The 20,250-nt window shown below is 47.0% G+C and overlaps 1 protein-coding gene across 7 annotated transcripts in view; it reads left to right on the plus strand.

Annotated features, from left to right (window-relative positions):
- Positions 1–20,250, plus strand: part of HDAC4 (histone deacetylase 4) — a 180,141-nt gene that overhangs the window by 157,114 nt on the left and 2,777 nt on the right. For all 7 annotated transcript variants that reach the window (XM_064717773.1, XM_064717774.1, XM_064717767.1 and 4 more), the window contains 7 exons: positions 5,446–5,553; positions 5,831–5,886; positions 6,362–6,449; positions 7,305–7,424; positions 9,486–9,583; positions 14,950–15,068; positions 16,629–16,762. In XM_064717773.1, the coding sequence (XP_064573843.1) occupies positions 5,446–5,553; positions 5,831–5,886; positions 6,362–6,449; positions 7,305–7,424; positions 9,486–9,583; positions 14,950–15,068; positions 16,629–16,762 (723 nt within the window). The remainder of the gene's footprint in view (positions 1–5,445; positions 5,554–5,830; positions 5,887–6,361; positions 6,450–7,304; positions 7,425–9,485; positions 9,584–14,949; positions 15,069–16,628; positions 16,763–20,250) is intronic.

Below are 20,250 nucleotides of genomic sequence, written 5' to 3' on the forward strand. Positions count from 1 at the left end.
CTCCCTTTAATGTGTAAATAATGTCCTGTTTGTTCTCCCCACTGCTCCCCTCAGCACCAAAAATTGCTGCTCTGCATTCCAGGGTGGGTAATTGCAGCCAGATGCTGCCCCTGAGCAGGGGCTGCCACGGCCTCACGTGCCTTTCTTCAGAAGCAGCCGCAGCGTTTCGGGGCTGCTGTGGAGAGCCTGAGCATGAGGGACACTCAGGAGGAAAAACCTCATTTCCCAGCCTGGGATGTTCACTGCTGAAGCAGCCCTTGCATCCCAAAGTGCTTTTTGTCCTGTGGAAAGCAGGGCGTGCTTGTGCTCCATCCTCAGTCTCGGGGCGCCAGAGCAGGTGGGAAACGTGGCCGTGAAACAGGACAATATTTGGGAATGTACATTTTTTTTCCTGTGAATAGCAAGTTTGCTGTTTCTCTGCCCTGGAATGAAACAGCATTTGGCATCTTTGATTCTCCAGCTCCAGGATAATCCACGTGGATTCTCCAGGAGGTGACTAAAATGCCCCTCCATCCCTCGTGGAAAAGCTGAGTGTTATTTTTCAGCTGTCAAATTTCCATATAATCAGGCTTTTTGCTGTTGTTTGTTCCCATAAAGCTGAAAAAAACCCAAACCCCAAATACCTTCTTTTGAAGGTTTTCTTGTTTTCCTTTGAAGCCTGAAAGCTTAAAAGTTTCCCTTTCAAGTCCGACTTTCTGCTCCAGAGTTTCTGTGGAGGGTGACAGGACAGAAAATCGTGGAGAACAGGAAGGGGAAAAGAATGAGAAGAGACAATAAAAGGCATTGTGCTTGAAAATTCACAGTGGTAGTTCTGCTGCATAATTGTAGCTCATGAGGTTGAATTTTCAGGGTCTGGATTCTGTTATGGAAATGAAACAAAATTGTTTTCTTCCTGAGTCTTTGCAAAATCGCTGCTTTGAAAATTATCCCGTCAGAAAAAAAAAAAAAAAAAAGAATAATCGTCGTTTATTCGTACCGCCACTCGTGGAGATATTTTATTTTGTATTGTAAATATGCTGCAGTCGCCTAATTCATGGCAAATTTTTGGCCAGAGCTTAAAAGGTTTGGATTTACTCTGCCCTGCAGTCAGGCATGCCATTCAAAGCAAAAAAAAAAAATTATCATTTGCAAATGAAGACTGAATGGTAACAAGTAGAGACAGTGTCTGAGCCCAGCACGGGCCCAGCAGTCTTGCATTAAATCCCAAATCAGGGCAGGAAATGCCTCGGTGCTGGTATTCCTGATATGCTCCCAATAAAGATGCTGCTTGGTTGTCTCCACAGACCCTTAATATTGAATATTTGCTGACTCTGGTGCAGTGTTTGAGCAATCCTATCAGCAAAACCTGTGCCAGGGAACAATTCCTAATTCCCAATATCCCACCTCACCCTGCCCTCTCTCAGTGGGAAGCCATTCCCCATTGTTTGCCAGATATTTTTTCAGAGGGCAAACATGATGTCATCAAGTCAAAAGGAAAAGAAAAGAAAATTAAAAATCAGTAGAATGATGTGGGACAGGTCCTCCTTTGGATTTATACTGGAGCGGGATAAAGCAGAATGATGGCCGATGATTGGAATTCAGGAGCTGAGGGTGTTGTGTGAAATTACAGGCTGGAAAGCTTTGAAACCAGGCTCTTTTCCTGCAAGCAATCAAGTGTGGCTCTCTTCCTTTGGGGGTGTTGTGTAGATGAAAAGGAAGGATGGGCCTGGAGGGGGATGCAGGGCAGTTTTGGGGGGGAGAAACCCCTGGAGAGCTGTTTTGCCTTGGGATAGAGGATGGAGCTTGGGCAGCCGTGAGTTCTCCTCAGCAATGAGTGGAATGAGGGACAGGCAAGAGAGTGAATCAGAGAATATCCAGAGCTGAAAGCACCCACAGGGATCACTGACCCAACCCCTGGCCCTGCACAGACACCCCAACAATCCCACCCTGCGCATCCCTGGGAGCTCTGGGAGTGCAGCAGCAAGGAAACAGTTCAGAGCAAATCCCTTCGTCTCATAACATCTTCCAGACTCTCTCTTTTAATTAAAAACTCAGTCTTGGTGAATTGAAATCAAAGAGAGAAAAAGAGTAAATTTGTTCCCAGGTGCTTGGAAACTCTTTTTCCTTGTTGGTTTATCCCATGGCTGACAAGCCTCCTCCCTTCTGCAGCCTTCTGGTCCTAGCAGGAGAGGAAGAAAGAAAGCACAGAAGCTCTGAAATCAACAGGTGTGAGCTCTGAGTGAAACATCACTCATTTATTTCTGCTGATCACTTGGGAATTGTGCTCAGCTTCGCTGACGCTCCTTTTTCTACATCCAACTACCATGCACTACGGCCTTCCCTAATCCAGGATGATTAGAGGAGGCTTTTGGGATGTTGGGAAGGATGGAAGTTTGACAAGAGAGTCTCACAGATATATATGATTGGCAGAAAGATTTTTTAATGTAAAATCTGAAGAAAGAATAAGATAGAAGCAAGTTTTGATATAAAAGAATTGCTGAGCCAGTCTTACTGGATAACCAAGAAAGCAAAAGGTGTGTTAGTTAGAAGGGGTTTTTATGGCTTAGAGCAAAGGATAAACCCACCCCAAACAAGAAGATGTTTTTACCAAGCAGAAAGAGAGCACAGTCAAACAACTCAGCAAATTCTGCGAGTAGAAAAAAGGTCTCAGAATTTTTCACTGCAAGAAAACTGAAAAACAACTTCTGGCTTAAACTGTAATGCGCTGACTTTTAGTGATTGGAGAACAGTAACATGAATATGGTAATTACAGTAGTTATGGTAGGCTATAGGTAAAAGTTAAGGTATGGATTGGTTTTACTGTATGAAGATGCTCAGCAAAGAAAAGAGTATAATGCATTGTAACCAAAAGAAAATTATATAATGCATTGTAACCAAAAGAAAAGTATATAATGCAATGTAACCAAAACCAAAGGGTCTCCAGGGCTGCCTGCAGCTGGAGCTGACAGCTGTGGGCACAGCTCTGTCACCCACAACCCTGGACTGCTGGAACATCTTGGGTACAATAAACTGCATTTTGGATGGAATAAACTGCATTTTGGAGAGCCCCTGGAGTCCCACAACACTCATTCAGGCTCTTACTTTAGGAGAAAGGAGTTTAAGCTTGGAAAATCTGCAAGATCATCCCAGCACACTTTTGCATCCAGATACTTCAAAACACTCAAAGGCTTGATTTAAGGAGAGCTGATAAATTTGTTTTCTTTCCTGTGTAGCGTTTTGCTGCGCACATTCTAAAAATATCTGAAGACCTGCATTATTTCTCTGCACGTGTTCTAAAAACTCCAGAGGTGTTTGTGTTGTTGATCTTCTCCAGAGTAGGTGATTCTATTTTTGGGTTTTTCAAGGGCTTTGATTAGAGCATATCAACAATTGGAACTGTGCAAGCAAAGTAAGTTCTTGCAGAGCAGAGAGCACGGAAAGGACTTCAGCGGAATGGAAATGAGGAGGAACTAATTAGGGAGTCAGAGGAACAGAATGTGAGAATTATTTAATTGAGAGCAGGAGGAGACACAGTGGGGTGTCTTCCTCTGTGAGGGAAGAGCAGAATTCCTTCATTTTGCAGGGTCTGGAGCTCTGGTATAACCTGTGTCAACCTGTCCTGGTGCTTGATTTCTTACCTGTGGATTTTTTCAGTAGAATTTTATTGTATTTTTATTCAGTAGAATAATTTCAGTGCATTTTTATTCAGTAGGATAATGAACTCTTTTGTGAGGTGCTCATTTAATTTTGAGATAGCTGCACATTAGTGAATAGGAAAGTTTACAGTGTGAGTAGGAGGAATTCACAGTGTGAGTGGGAGCCTCATCATGGATATTAATAAAAAAACCTTGGGTTTTCCTTAAAGGAAGGAAATAATTGTAAGGAAATAGTAATTTGGAAATAATTGTAAGGAAATAATTGTAAGGAAATAGTAATTTTTATTATGAGGAAGGAAAAACTTTCTGGGTTTCATTTTGGACGTTCTTCCTGGAATGCTCCTGGCAGGAGCCTGGTTTCTGCTGGTGCTTGGCTCTGGCACTGAAGAATCCTGTATCCTGTCTTTTTTGTGGGAAAAGCTGGCCTCAGCAGCCATCTGAGGGTCTGTGGGACCCTTAGGACAGGAGAATTTGGGTATTTTGTATTTCCATTCCTCTGGTGCCTCACAGGGAATGAAGAGGGCCCATGGAAGGAGCCCTGAACTTGCTGTGTCCAGGCAGGAAGGGAAGCTCTTCCCTGCTGGTGTCCTGAGGTATTTTCTTCCAAAGATCAAGAAAAATGGGTTAGGTTTCTTCTGCATGTGTGCAGTCCTGATCCAGGATTCCTGGAGCTGCCCTGTGTAATTCAGACTTTATCCTGCTGCTGTTCCCATCTTGCTGCCCAAATTTACAGGGGTGCAGGCCACAAATAGTCACTGCAGGGCTCTCCCACAATGCAGTGGCATTCCCCAGAGGCTTTTTGGTGTTCTCCAAGTGCTTTCCTAGTTTATATTGTGGCTTCCAGAGCATCCTTGGGGTGGATGCTACCAGAAAGCATCCATGATCACAGAGCTGGAATCACTTCCAATGGCAGCTTCACACAGCTGGGAAGGAGGTGGATCAGTCCTCTGTGGGGCCACTTGTGTCTCCTGACTGCTCAGTGAGCCAGGCACAACAAATGTTCCCTTTCTTCCCATCTCTGCTTTTTGCCATTGTTTCCATAGATACACTCAGGGCAGAGTAATATGTGAAAAATGGCTGGGGGTCCTTCCCTTCCTGGTGAGGAATGTCCCGTTCATCTGGTGACACAGTCTGGAATAACAGCAGTGGGCACGCCTGCGGGGTGCCTTGCCTTGCCTGTGGCCTGTTCCCACATTTTCAGGGGGGTGATTCTGTGGAATATTTAGGGTTGGAGCAAATCTGTGTGATCAGCACAGGATGCTGAAGGTTTGTTAGTGTGTGTGAGCTCCTCAGGGAAGTGCTGTCACTCCTGGGCAGTCTTCTTTTAAATGCCCAACACTGAACATCCCTCTTTATTGTGGGTTTTATTTATTTTAAAGAATCATTGAATTATTTAATAAACCTTTTTGTTTCATCTTGGATCAGCAGCAGTTAAAGAGAAATGCTGATTCCGTGGTCACAGAGTTACAGAATCGTGGAATGGTTTGGGTAGGAAAGGACCTTAAAGACCATTTCAGTCCATCCTCTGCCACAGGCAGGGTCCCCTTCCACTAGCCCAGGTTGCTCCAGCCTGGCATTGGACAATTCCAGGGATCCAGAGGCACTTCCAGCTTCTCTGGGCACCCTGTGCCAGGGCCTCAATGCTCTGCCAGGGGACAATTCCTTCCCAGTATCTGAAAGAAACCTCTTTCAGTTAAATCCATTCCCCTTGTCCTATCCCCCCATGTGAGTGATGTCTTTATAAGACAGGGGTCTCCTGCTGCCTGGCTGCCCTCCTTGCTCCTAACCTGTCTCCTGTGTGTCCCCTCAGGTGGACAGTGACACCATTTGGAACGAGGTGCACTCGTCAGGCGCCGCTCGCCTGGCCGTGGGCTGTGTCATCGAGCTGGTGTTCAAAGTGGCCACAGGAGAGCTGAAGGTGAGGGAACAGCCCTGAAGGTTTGGGAATAGCCCTGAAGGTTTGGGAACAGCCCTCAGCCGTGCTCTGGGCATGCTCTGCTCAGGGCTCTGAGCAGCAGCTCCAGGACCTTTTCCCTCTCCTCAATGAGGGAAAGCATCGTCCACTTCTATCACCTTGTGAGGAATCCATCAAGAGCAACTCCAGAGTTCCCAAGCAGGATTAAAGCTTCTGGCTGCACCCCCTGTGTGCATCCTTGTCCCTCTGACCTTTTCCTTCCCGTGTTTTTTGTGTGCAGAATGGGTTTGCTGTTGTCCGGCCCCCGGGTCACCACGCGGAGGAGAGCACACCCATGTGAGTATGGCCTTCACTGACTGCATCCAGGGCTCCTTTGGTGGGGGATCCACAGCTGGCAATTCCAGAGGAATTCTGTCAGGTTATCACTGTGGAATTTCTGTTTGTTGCTAGATGAGATGTGTGGTGTTCAGAGCTCCCCACGTTCTGTGGAGCAGGGTAAGAGCCTGCTTAGTGTTTCCTAGCAAGGATCAGCAGTGGGTTCAGGCAAGTGTGGGACATTCCCTGTTTCCCTAGAGCCTGCTGCTGGAATCCAGCACTTCCAATGGCAAACAGATCTAGTGGAAGGTGTCCCTGCCCATGGAACAAGATGACCTTCAAGGTCCCTCCCAGCACAAGCCTTTCCATGTTTCCAGAGAGGAAAGGAGAGCAGAAGGAGCTCCTGCCTCCTGTGTTCTGTCTAGGTGATGGGTGCAGTGGGACCATGGGAAGCTGTCATTAACACCTCTCTTTTCCTCTTGTCTCCCCTCTCCAGGGGTTTCTGCTATTTTAACTCCGTGGCAATCGCAGCCAAGCTGCTCCAGCAAAGGCTCAACGTGAGCAAAATCCTCATCGTGGACTGGGTGAGTAAATGCCCCCTTCTTTCCATTTAGGAGAGTGGAAATTATTATTGTTAATTCCCTTTAGCAGGTGGAAATTATTCTGGGTGGGTTTCTTCTTGCAAGAGCAAGCTCTGTCAGTGAAAAACTTCTTGCCTGTTGTCTGCAAGCCAAAATTTGGGGGTTTAATTGAATAAAATTGTTCTAATCAGAGAAAAAATTCTTCAAGGGACCAGAATTTTCAAATAAAGAGAAAGGGCTGATTTGGAATTCTGCTTAGGCAATGTATAGATTTTTATTTCTTTATAGATTTTATGTGGCTGTGAAGGTATTGGAGTGACTGGGGATCAGCCAAAAGTTTCAGTTCTGTTGCCACAGGTTAAACCCACAAGTTAAAATGCATTTATTTGTCTTTTGGACTTACTGGATGGATGTTTTTTTCCTCACTTCCCACCTGTTTTTCATGTCAGAGAGGGGCATTTGAAATAGCTGTCCTGTCACAGGCTGTGTTTGTGCACCCCACAGCAGCTCAATAGGGGAGCTCTCATGGGTTGTGTTGTTTAACTCGGATTAAACAGAAATTTATTTGTATCAGTACTCACCCTAAAGATATAGGGCAACAAATATCCCAGTATCTCCATCTGCCAAGATTGGTGTTAATCCAGTTCTTTCCATCAATTTGATAGACATTTGGGGTTGTTTATCCCATGTATTAAACAAGGAGAGTAATCTCAAACTAGGTGTGCCCAACAGGTTATTCCCATTCCCCACAAACTGCTTCAGCCAGGCTGGAAAAAACAAAGCTCAACCCCTCCAAATCCCAAACTGATGCCTTTAATCCATGTCTTTAGTGAGGGACTAACCTCCCTGTCCCTGCAGGATGTCCACCACGGGAATGGTACCCAGCAGGCCTTCTACAACGACCCCAACGTGCTCTATATCTCACTCCATCGCTACGACGACGGCAACTTCTTCCCAGGCAGCGGCGCTCCAGATGAGGTGGGCACATGGATCCCAGAGCCTTGGCACTCACAGGAGCTCCTGCCACCTCCAGAGCTCCTCAGGGTTTTGTGTTCCCGTCCCAGGACACGCCAGGTCCCTGTGATCCAACAGCCTGGTGTCCTGGCCGGAGCTGGTGGGACAGAGCCAAGGAGTCACTGCAGTTTAGCTCTCCAGCCCTTTGGGGACAGCCTGCTCCAGAGGAGCCCTCTGCCAGCTGTCCCAGCACTCCCTGTCCTGTGCAGCATTTCTCCTTCCTCAGCAGAAGTTGTTTCTTAGATGCTGAAGGAACAGATTGTCCATGGCTGCACCGCCCACACTCGGTTTTCCTGGCACAGCCATGGAGCCTGTACACCTCCCCTTCTCCATCTATCTCCCCTTCTCCACCTGTCCTTCTCCACCTCTCCTTCTCTACCTCCCCTTCTCCTTCTCCCCTTCTCCTTCTCCCCTTCTACACCTCTCCTTCTGCACCTCTCCTCCTCCATTTCCCCTTCTCCGCCTGCCCTTCTCCACCTCTCCTTCTTCTCCCCTTCTCCATCTCTCCTCCTTCTCCCCTTCTCCATCTCTTCTCCACTTCCCCTTCTCCACCTCCCTTTCTCTCCTTCTGCACCTCTCCTCCTCCATTTCCCCTTCTCCACCTGTCCTTCTCCACCTCTCCTTCTCCACCTCCCCTTCTCCATCTCCCGTTCTCCATCTCTCCTCCTTCTCCCCTTCTCCATCTCCCCTTCTCCATCTCTCCTCCATCTCCCCTTCTCCACCTATCTCTCCTTCTCCACCTCCCCTCCTTCCTCCTGGCCCTGCCCAGGCATTGCTCCCCGCCAACCACCAAGGCTGCACCTGCACCCCAAATTTGTGGGGTTTGAGGCCCAGCCTCGATGCTGCTGGAGCAAATCCCCCTTTCCTGGTGGCGTCCTCAGAGTCTGCAGCAGGAGGGATGGGCCAGTGGAGCTGAGAGCTGAGCTCTGGATGGATCCATCCTTCCTTTCCCTCTGGGCTGGCAGGAAATATGGGCCTTCAGAGGGATTTAGCGAAGGGGAGTTTTTTTGGATACTTATAGTGCTCCAGGTGACATCTGAAAACTTCTTCCCCTGTCAGTTTTACATTTTCTGCTTGAGAAAACATCAATGTTTCCATTTCAACCTGTAAAGAAGCTTCAATGTGACGTGATGCTGCTGACTGTTGTAGTGAATCAACAGCAGCCCTTTGTATCAGGGCTTAATTCCTGCTTTTTAGCAATCTGCTTTACAAAAGGAGTCATTTTCAGATGTGTCATTTTAGACCAAATAAAAGAAAGATACAAAGCAAGTTTGATTTAAGCCAATGACGGATAAATAACCCACTGTGGGTAGATGAACACCCACCCCTGTGTTTTTCTAGCAAAAATATTTGCACCATTATGAGGAATAATGTGCAATAAAAGCCATGCAGTTTTATCCAGCTGTGCAACACATTGATTTTCACTTATTAATTTTTTTTTTCATATGCAAAGACCTTGCCAAAAAAAAAAAAAAAGATGGAAAAGCCTGGTTTATTTTTCAGTTTTCCTCCCTCACAGGTAGTTGCAGGCAGGGCAGATGGGGACATTTGCAGTACAAGCAAGGAGAGGGATGCATTTGCATCTCCCACCCACGTGTCCCTCAAGCAGCCAAAATCCCTTCTCTGTGAATCCTGTTTTTCTCCAGCAGAGGGGGAGCTCACTCTGATTAAAATACACATTTCCCCAGTTGCAGCTGTAGTGAAATGCCAAATATGCTCCTGAATCAAGCTAAAAATGAATTATGGAAAAGGAATACATGCAGCACACTCTGCTGCAGAAAAATCAAGAGGGTGCAGTTGATGTTGGGGTGGTTTTTTTGGGTGAGCAGCAGTCAAACACCACCAGTCCTCAGCTCCCATTAATATCTGAGCATGGAGGAGTTTTATTTTCCCTCTTGTTTCAGGAACCAGGGGCTAATCAACCTCACTACTGGATCCAGATCCAAATTCCACTGGGAGAACATCAAAAGAGCAAAGAAGTGTTGCCAGAATTTGCTAATTGAGAGTCCCATTTCCCTTTTGCAGGTTGGCACAGGAGCAGGAGTTGGTTTCAACGTTAACATGGCATTTACTGGTGGCCTGGATCCGCCCATGGGAGACACGGAATATTTAACTGCCTTCAGGTACTACTGAGTTTTCCCTCTCACAGATGTCTTTTTCACCTCAGCTTGGTTTCTTTCTCCTTGTGCCATCCTCTGTGATTTTGATTTTTGATAAGGTTTAAAATTTTGGTATTATTCATCCCAGACAGGCTCTGGCACAGGTGCCCAGAGAAGCTGGATCCCTGGCAGTGTCCCAGGCCAGGTTGGATGGGGCTTGGAGCACCCTGGGACAGTGGAAGGTGTCCCTGCCCATGGCAGGGGTGGCACTGGATGATCTTTAAGTCCCCTTCCCACCCAAACCATTCCATGATTTTTCTTGGACAGTCCCTTCCCACCCTCTGGTAGCCTAAATTCATGCAGACACACACGTGCCAGAAGACAGGGTGTGAATTTTGTGGGATATCACCTTTGTGGAACAGCTTTAAATCCAGGAACATTATTTTCTGCTCTTGTTATATCTCATTAAGCTGATCAAAAAGCACCTTTCTCCCCTCTTCATTCTGCCATCATGAGGCCCTCAGAGAGCACCCAAAATTTCAAATGACACCAAATCCCTGCCATTTGTGTCACTCCTGGCTCAGGGAGGCAGCACATTGCTCCAGAGGAAGCCTGGCTATCCCAGGATGGATCTCTTGGTTAGCCAGAGCACCTGGAGCTGGGGACAGTAAATATTAACTGAGTGTCCAGGCTGCTGGAAAAGGCTCAGGGCTGCCCAGTGAGGCCTTTGCCAGCCACTCCTGGGATCTGCTTGCCTGGACACTGCAGCTTTTTAGGGAACATCTTTGGAGTGGGTCACAGCCCTGATTTTGGGGAGTTTTGGGGGATGCTCCTCCCAGAGCCTGCACACCTTCAGTTGAACCGTAAGTTAAACAAGAAGCATTTTTTTCATCCTATGCCAAGTTTGCCCATGATAATACATTATCAAGTGACCTTTTTAAATCTTAACCAGCTCCTTTGAAAAACATTTCCCCCACCCCCCGAATCTTTCTATTGATTTTAATGTAAAATAACACTTTGAAGTTTGCAATTTATAGTCCCCTGAGAGTTGGAAAGTGAAGGGAATGGGTCATATATCCTATTTTTTCCCCCTTCTTTTCTTGCTTTAGCCCCTTGAGACAATACATGCCTTCAAGGCAGCACCTTGTTATTCCACCCCGTCGAATGCCACGTTGCATTTGCTGGGGATCAAACCGAAGATGAAGAAAAGATAAGAAAATTGGCCATAATGAACTCCAGAAGCAGGAGGCATTTTCACCATGAACTTGGAAACTCACAGTGGAGAACTGAGCTTTAATTCAAACCAGTCCAAATGCCAAACTGTGAGGCTTTGAAGTCTGGAGAGGAATCAGTGGAAATCCTTTGAGCTAGGCAAAGATACTGATAGACTTTTTCTTTTTTTTTCCTTTTTTTTTTCAAGGCTTAACTCTTCACATGCCTGTCTGTTTCTAGGGAAAAAAGTCATTTTTCTGTGTAGAAGGAGCAGATTTAAATAAGTAACATGCTCCTCATTTTTTTGTTGTTGTGTTTTAGGAAAAGGCAGTGTGTGTGAGTTTGAGAAATGAAAATTACTGAGATAATTGTCTTTCTGAATGAGAGAAATGAGGGAATAAATAAATCCCAGTGAAACCACTCATCCCCAAACTGAAAACGTGTTTCAGAGTGGGTTTGCTCCATGCAAGAAAGAGATGGGAGCTCACATCAGTGATTTTCATCCTCTCCCCAAATATTATTAAATTATTAGTTTTGGGGTGACCTCTGGATGGTCCTTAATGCCATCGAGATGTATCAGAAGTGAGAAAAACAGTTAAAAATCAGCTTTCCCCTGCACTTTGTCACTTGTTGCCTTCTAACCTGGGGCTGAAATCACTGCCTGCCCAGCTCCAGGTTGGGGTTTGCTGTTTTTGGGGGAGTGGGGATGCTCAGGAGGGATCTGGGGAGTTTTTTGGGAGCCTGGAGCTCCTGCACCCTGTGGTAGCTGCAGCTATGCCAGAGCCAGCTCCACATCCCGTGTCTGAGCTCCCCCCTGAGCGTGTGGGCAGCCCCAGATTGCACAGATCAGGCAGAAATGGGGTCAGTTTATGCAGGGAACAATGCAGGAACAATGCAGGGCACGTCCTTCCCAAAATCCTGAACTCCCAGAACGTTCCCGCTGCCTCCGCTGCTGTTCCGTAGTTACAGAAACAAACAAGTTGTAAAATTCAGAGGGGTTTGTTGGACCAGGATTTGTTGTTCCCTTACATTTTGCATCAGCTGAAATCCTGTTTGCCTCTCTCAATCCTCCTGATCCAGGTGCAAACCCAGCTAAGAGACCTGCAGGAAAAATGGGAAGGCTTCGGCTGGTTCTTTATGACACGGCAACAGCAATTAGTGAAATTAAAAATGTTTTATCCACAGGGGTTTCCCTCTGAATTTACCGCAAGGAAGTTTTCCTGATGATGCCAGCAGTTGTGTTGTGTCTGAGAATTCCTTCCCCTGTCCCAGTAATTCCACCGTAATAATTCCAGCCATAATTCCACGTCCAGCTCGATTCCACATTTGACTTTATTTAAAACACCTCAGCCAGAAGGAAAAAGCCAGGGCTGTGCTTCCCCCTCCCTCCTGCTGCCTTCAAAAAGCATTAAAGAAGTTCAGAAACCAATTTTAGGGGCATTTGGGTTTTTCCCTTGATCCATAAACCATTTGAGGAGCGAGGAAGAGGATGAGGAGGAGGAGATGATGCTGTTTTGCCTGGAACGGTGGTTGCTGTATTTTCAATTTCATGCTTTCCCCATGCTGATTTCATCCCCAAATTCCTAATCCCTTCGGACACAGTAAATGACCATAGAGAAGCAAAGATTGGAATTTTCAGGAAGCTGGTTAGCCTGAGGAGCAGTGGATAACATTTTTAGTTTATATATATAAAATATATTATGTGTATAAAACCATATATAGAAATTTACACATTATATAGATGAAATATAAAATATATCAATAGGTAAATATATGCATAATATAAATATATACACTTAACAGATATGAATTTATACATAGCACATATAAAAATATATATAGATGTGGCCAAGAATGGGAAAAAGTCTCTAAAAAAGTGTTCAGCCTTCTAAGTTTCACCAATTTACTCACTACATCTGAGCATTTAAAGCCCAAAATAATCCTCTGTAGGATTGTTTTATTTACCTGTCATTTATTAGGCATTTAACTGGGGAATTGGCTAATGCCAGGCTAAAAATTGTTCATTCAGCCTTCTGGAAAATAGATCTAAAATTACATTTATTTTTTTTTCCTCTTTCCCAAGCAGTTGCAGAACACAATGGGAAAAACCAGAAAACCAGCAGAAAACCAGCTGCTTTGCTGGTTGCAGCCATGAGTTTGCTCTCATATAGAGCTGTTCAGCTCAGCTGTAACCAGGCAAATAAAAAGATTTCATTTATTTTAAGCAAGCAAAAAGAAGCTTCTGAAATTAGGGAAATTTCAGTTTCCTTTTTTTAAAAAAAATTCTACGTGGATTGAATGAATATTCGGTGTCAGGAATATTCATTCCTCAGTGAATAACTTTACAGCCACCTCAGCCGTTCCTTAAAAGACCCAGTTCCAGGCAGAACTGCTTATCTCCTAGGTAATAATTCAGATTTCTGGCTATTTTAGAGTCTCATCAGCAGGGCAAAGCCACGGGGTTGTTTCCAGTTTAATCCTTGTTTCCCCTGGAGGGGGATGGAGCATCCCCAGCCTTTTGGGGTGCAGCTTTGGGCTGGCTCTGGTGATCCCACGCTTCCACTGAGATCCCAGCAGCTCCCACAGCATCTTAACTAGGGGAGAGGGGAAATAAATCTGATTCTTTGAGCAGTTTTCCTTGGGTTAGGAATGAAAAAGCTGCCCTTGGCTGCTGCACTTGCTCTGGAATTGCTGCTGCTTCAGGCCTTGGTGAGGGTGATGGTTTCTCCTGGAAATTTCTGTGGGTTCCACCAAACTGTAAACTCACCAGCCAGAGCTGTGCTCTTGTCTTCCTCACAGAAGGACAAAAAGGAGAGGGGCAACCACATCCTCAGAGGAGAAAATTCAAATTCCTGGTTGGGATTCTGTGTGTTTTAAGGGAACATGAAATCCCTTTGTTCTCACAGAGGTCTCTGTGCCTGCGCACGGAGATCAGCGATGCTGCAGGAGCCTCTGGGGTTGCTGTGGCAAATAGCTGGGAAAAAAATAAAGCTGGGAGGTGTGTGGGGAGGTTTTTTTTGGTGTCTGGGTGCCTGTTCCTGCTCCCTGGTGGCAGTGGAGACTGGGGGTGGGTTTGCTCAGTGCCTGGCAGAGGCCAATGCCCCATTCTACATCGTTCACAAGCTCAGCTGGATGTCACGAGCTGCTGACTCTGGCAGATGTCTCCTGGCTGTTTAATATCCTTGTGGCAAAAAGCTGTGAGCTTTTATGAGTGTTCTGATAGCACTTGAGCCATCTCAGCATGGAACAGCCCCCCTGGGCTCTGTTTTTAGAGCATCACATAAAGACTCGACTCAATAAAGTGTGAGGTTCTCGTGTGTGCCAAGATTTACAGGTCCACGCTTTGGGATGTGGGTAAAATAACCTCAGTTCCTGCTCCAGAAAGTTATCCTGGCTGGTGGCTGTTCCTAGGATGGGGAAATGGGAAAATTACAGGCCAGGTTGCCCTAGGGACACATGCAGAACTCAGTAGGTGCAGTTACAATGGAAAAAACATCATTTGGGAAGTGTGTCTTGATGTGGGGATGGGATGTGTGCAACCTCCTATAGGTTTTGAGGAGAAACTGTGGAGTTTGGAAGGAGAGAAAGCAGAGGGAAGAAAAGGTCTTTTGGTGAGAAAGCACAGGAACAGACCCCTTGTTTCATTTAAATACAACTTCAGCAATCACTAGGACTGGGATGCTGAACAATTCCACCCATTTTTTAGTGAACAAAACGTCAGAGGATGGGGAAGTGGCATTGGGAGAGGTGGATTTGGGTGGGATATTTGCATTCTAAAGCTGTTCTGCCCCATGGGACACTCCAGCCTTTTGGTGTGGGGAATGAGAAGTGCAGCAAGGGAGGAAGGAATCACTTGGCAAAGCTTAGATGAAATGTTTTGAGGGAGGACTTGCACATAATGCCTTGGGCTGAGGTTTCCCAGGTAGTTTTGCAGCCTATGCCAGATGCCCTCTTATTTTACCCTTATTGCCATGGATGTAAATCAGGATGTGATCCCAAATGGGAACCCCAAGGGGTGACAGCTCATTTCCCTGCTCAAAACACGAGCTGGAGGAAATCCCAGGGAGTGCAAGGAGTTCTTCCAGCCTGGCTCTCAGGGTTTGGTGAGAGGGTTGAAGCACCCCTGCGTTGCTGAGGAGCCGCCCTGACGCGTGTGCTGTGGATTTTCCGTGTTGCAGGACAGTGGTGATGCCCATTGCCAACGAGTTTGCCCCAGATGTTGTGCTGGTGTCGTCTGGTTTCGATGCTGTGGAAGGGCACCCCACACCCCTGGGAGGATATAACCTGTCAGCAAAATGTAAGTGGGGGCTTTGCTTCTGCTGCTGTCCTGTGGATTGAAGGACAGTATTCCCAGATTTTGCTTTGTGGGGTCTATTTCAGACCTTTCATTTCAAAGGCAAAACTTCCATCTTTCTTCTTTGAATTTTCATGGCATTTATCTTTTTATAATGCATATTTTGGCCTGGCTGAAGCCTTAATTTTGTTGGTTTTCTTTTAAACATTTCATATTTCAACTTTGAAATATTTAATATGTAATATTGTGTAATTTATTTGTAGTCACATCTCTGCTGAATTAGAGAGTTATGCTGGCATTAATATAAAATTGCAGAAAAAGACCATACCAGCTGTAAACACTCTCATTGCTACCAAGAAATCCATTTCTTCCTCCAGGACACCTTATTAAAATTTTGAGCTGAATGTTTTTGCTCTCCACCTTTGAATTAATTACAGACACCCACAAACCCTCCTTTTTGCTTCGGGTCTGGGATGTTTTTGGGAGATGCACTGAAATTTCCCCCCCTCCTCCAGGTTATGTGGAGTTTACCTGGCACTGTTTCCTTCAAATTTATCCAGAGGACAGTTTTTCTTGCAAAAAGGCTTTTACTATTATTTTTTAAGAGTTTGTTCCAGCCAGGAAAGTTGTTCTCTACAGTGAACTTTAAAACCTCGTAAGGGAGCTGAACCTGTAAACTTTATATAAGAATAAAGTGAAATAGGTTTACAAGAGGCAAGTTCCTTGAGATGTCCAGAAACACTTTGGAAAGGAAAGGTCTTGTTTACCTGCTGGTTAAATTTGCCAAGCTCTGCTCCTCTCACAAAACCAGTTGTGGGCTCTGCAGTGGATGCTTTTCTCTGCCTGTTAATTTGCAAAGGGGTTCGCTCCAAAGCAGAAAGCGGGCAGTGGGGATGGAGGGTAGAAATTCCCTGGCTTCTCCTTTGTTTGGCTTTTTGATTTTTTGATTTTTTTTTTTCTCCTGGAGGGGGAAGGTTGCTTTGAGGACACGTTTTTTAAATCCTCGCTGCTCGGTTCTGTTTTGTTTAAAGGGAGCAGAAATGTATTGTGTGTCATCTGATCAAAGTGCCGGGTGCCCCTGGAATTTTTATAGCATATTATGGACGGGAAGAGCTGTCTGCTGAGAACGAGATGTCAAACCTAAATCTCTCTGGGGCTGCACTGCACTGCTGCTATCCCAACCCAAACCGGGCCCATTCACCTTCCTCCTCCCTCCCCCAAAGCAGCATCCAGCAGAAATCCGCCCCTTTCCCTGCTCCCAAAGGGAATGCTGGCTGCTGGCTTTAATTTGGGGTGCTGAGGGGTGGCAGGGGGAGGATGGTGATGCTCCCAGCCGGGGTGGTGCTGCTGGGGGACACAGGGATCCATCCCGGGAAGCCGCAGCTGGAGCCGCGCGCCGAGGCCCAACCTGGCTCGCGTTACGCGCCGAGCCTTTGCAAATCCCCGCTGGCTTTTTAATATGATGTAATTCCTCTCCCTAATTCTTTGATCCTCCGCCAGGAGCCCCATTCCAGCCGCCACCTTTGCCCTTGTGCTGCATTTCCTCTGTTTCCCTCCTTGCAGGCTTCGGGTACCTGACGAAGCAGCTGATGGGGCTGGCCGGGGGCCGCGTGGTGCTGGCCCTCGAGGGCGGCCACGACCTCACGGCCATCTGCGACGCCTCGGAGGCCTGCGTGTCTGCCCTGCTGGGAAACGAGGTACAGGCACCCCCAGACACGCTCCCCCCTCGGGTTTGGGCGTTCCTGTCGTTGTTTGGTGTCCTCCTGACACGCGGTGTTTGTTTTGTGCTTAAAAACCACCTGTGCTTTGTAGTCTGTGCAGTGAGTGAAACAGCTAGGAATGGTTTTTGGGTTTGTTCTTTCTCCAAATAATTTGCTTTGTGCTCTTTGAAAAACAGCTCTTTTAATTAATTTCTGAATTCAGTGTGCAAGTCTTCCCTTCTCTTTGCTCCCCTCTCTAGTCCTACAGCCTGTGCCTGCTACATGGGGCAGCTTGCTTGACATGATTTTTTCCTAGGAGTTACATTTTCTATTTTCTGCAAGTTGCTGTGTAGGAGAAGCCTTGACTGTGTCAGAAAAATTGGCCAGAAAGGTTAGGGAGGTGATTGCAAGATAAGAGCCAGACAGAGAAATACAGCAAGATGTTGGATTCTGAAGAGCTATGGGTGTTTTCCTACCGAGAAAAATTTAGATACTCCATTTTTTCAATACAGCAAGATGTTGGATTCTGAAGACCTATGGGTATTTTCCTACAGAGAAGATTTTAGATACTCCATCTTTTCAATACAGCAAGATGTTGCATTCTGAAGAGCTATGGGTGTTTTCCTACAGAGAAAATTTTAGATACTCCATTTTTTCTGCTTTCCCCCACCACTTTTAGTGTCAGTGGGATGAAAGAAGGAACACTACATCTACACATCTTTGAAATCCTTGCAGGGGTGTTGACTCCACCACTGCCCTGGGCAACCTGACTGAATGCCTGAGCATGCTTCCAGTGAAGGAATTTTCCTTAATATCCAACCTAAACCTCCTCTGGTGTAGCTTGAAACCATGTTTGATAGCTTTTGAGATACTTTGGGCTGAGGTGCAGTATCAGAGGAGCTGAGCAGTGGGTCTGTCTCCAGTGGGAGCTGATTTCTGGGGAGGGTTGTAGTTCAGTGACCATCAGGTGTCTGGAAAGATGGAGAGGGAGCTTGGATCTGCATGGAGGTGTGGAGCAGTTTGACCTCCAGCCTGCTGGAAAAGTGTTCTGTCTTGGAGAATCCGCACTCAGCATTAGGTGGGAGGCTGGAAGGGGAGATAAACCAGCTGGGATTCATCAGAAGCACCTGCTTCCATCATCCAGCTCCAGTGTCCAGGGAGCATCCTGCTCCTTTTGCTGGGCCAGGCAGCTCTGAGAAGGCTCTGGGCACAGGGCATGGCTCCAGCCTGCACTCAGCCCTGGGGACAGCTGAAAACTCAGGAGGCAGCTGCCACACCAGCATGGAAACAGGGGGGTTCCACTGGTGGGGCACTGGCACAGGTTTCATAGAGAAGCTGTGGCTGCCCCTGGATCCCTGCAAGTGTTCCAGGCCAGGTTGGATGAGGTTTGGAGCAGCCTGGGATAGTGGAAGGTGTCCCTGCCCATGGTAGGGATGAGCTCTAAGGTCCCTTGTAAGCCAGACCTTCCTGGGGTTCTGTGAGGTGTTTATTGCACACCCATATGTTTTAAGTAGTCTCTACAGACAATTCCTCTGGCTCCAGCCACCTTTGGGTGCAAGATGCACTTGGGAAGGGAAGCAGTGGGAATAACACCTGGAGGATGACGTTCCTCCTGCTCAGTGTGCTCCTAGGATCACAGGAGGCTGACTGCAACCACAAGCAGTAAATAAATGCTTCACCCAAGCCATGGGTGTGTTTGGGAGTGTGAGGCTGTGGGGAGAGCTCAGCACTCAGGCTACCTTGGATGTTGTGAGCTGCCTGAGTGATTTCATTGAGCAGAGGAAATATTGATCCTTAAAGATAAAGAACATTGATTGTTTTAATCATGGCTACAAGGACACTTAAAATACAGACCTGCTCTCACTTGTCCTAGGTGGGCTGTGCAGATAGGGTAATATTCCCTGGCTTAGGCACACATCAGAAAGCAGGAAACACTCCTTTTATCCAGGTCTTTCCTGGAACCTTTTGAAGGCAGGGCAGCCGGGGGGAGCTCTGTGCCGCGGCGCTTTGATGCGGTTTGATCTACAGCGTGTCAGAGCAGCCTGCTGCACACACATGGACAGGCAGCTGTGGCCAGGCCGGGCTGCAGGGAGCTGGGCTGGCTCGGGAGCCAAGCTGGAGCTCCACTGGGGCTGCTGGGAAAGGAGGGGAGCAGTGCCAGTCCCCCGAGCACGGCGTCCACCGGCCGAGATCAAAACTCCCGTGTCGGGGAAGCAGCTCCTTCCCAAGCTGCCAGGAAATGAACCCAGAGCTGATTGCTGCCCTGGGGAGGGGGTCAGGGCTGGGGAATGGGCCTGCACTGCTGTGCAATGCTCACAGGGCTTCAGGGGAAATCAGGGCTGGGAAATCAGAGAGAGACTTTGATACAGGCTGAGAGGGTTTGGGTTGTTCAAGCTCCTGGGAGAAGTGTTCCGGTGCCTAAAGTGGCTCAGAGAGAGCTGGACAGGAGCTTTAGACAAGGGTCTGATGGGACAGGAAAAGGGGGAATGGTTTGAATCCATTTTAACCCAGAGGGCAGGGTTAGATGGGATATTGGGAATTAGGAATTGTTCCCTGTGAGGGTGGGCAGCCCTGGCACAGGTGCCCAGAGCAGCTGTGGATGCCCCTGGATCCCTGGCAGTGCCCAAGGCCAGGTTGGATGGGGCTGGGAGCAGCCTGGGACAGTGGAAGGTGTCCCTGCCCATGGCAGGGGTGGGATGAGATGAGTTTTAAGATCCCTTCACCCCCCAGCATTCCATGATTTTGAGGTCTGCTGATGGCAGTCCACACTAGTTAGCCACCGTTCCTCTCCCATTACTCTGCAGAGCTGCTCAGTCCATCGTGGGCATCTCCAGCCTCTGCCCTTCAAACAAGAAGTGATGACAGCCAGGTGCCTCTTGCCCAGAGGTTTTTTGCTCCCTTTTCTGCAGGCTGAGGCTGTTTATGAGTGTTATTTCAGGAGGAGGAGTGAGCTCTAGAATCTGTAACATGCTTTGTCTCAGTGTCAACCAAGAGGCCTTGGAAAGCTCTTGCTCAAAGACTTATCCAGGAATTGCTTTCGCCTTCACTTAATGTCCTACAGAAACCAGTTTGGAGCAGAACTATTTTTAGAGTGGGGAATTAATAAAAAGTGCAATCCATAATTACTGAATCTGGAATGCAGCATCCCGTGAAGTACCTATGGAATGGCTACCATGTGCTCATAAGAGCCGTCTTGGCTGCAGCTTCTCTTGGCTTTGAGAGAAGTTAAACTTTGCCATGGATATTTTTAAATGTTGAACTCTGGTTGTTCTTTGCTGGGGAACATCCCTGATTGGGTTGCTTTCAGCACAGTTAACAGCAGTGGACATCTCTTGTTTTGGACAGCCCACCTTGGAGGTTTGGCATGAATTCATTCATTAGAGGAGAACCTGCAAGGGCAGAGGTGTCTCCTCTTCTTGAGCTTTTCTAAAGGAAATCAAATAAATCCTAAAACTTTCCTCCAGCAGTGCTTGTCAGGCCTTTCC

Source organism: Zonotrichia leucophrys, chromosome 7 (genome assembly GCF_028769735.1).
Source record: "Zonotrichia leucophrys gambelii isolate GWCS_2022_RI chromosome 7, RI_Zleu_2.0, whole genome shotgun sequence".
In the NCBI taxonomy this organism is placed as follows: Eukaryota; Metazoa; Chordata; class Aves; order Passeriformes; family Passerellidae; genus Zonotrichia; species Zonotrichia leucophrys.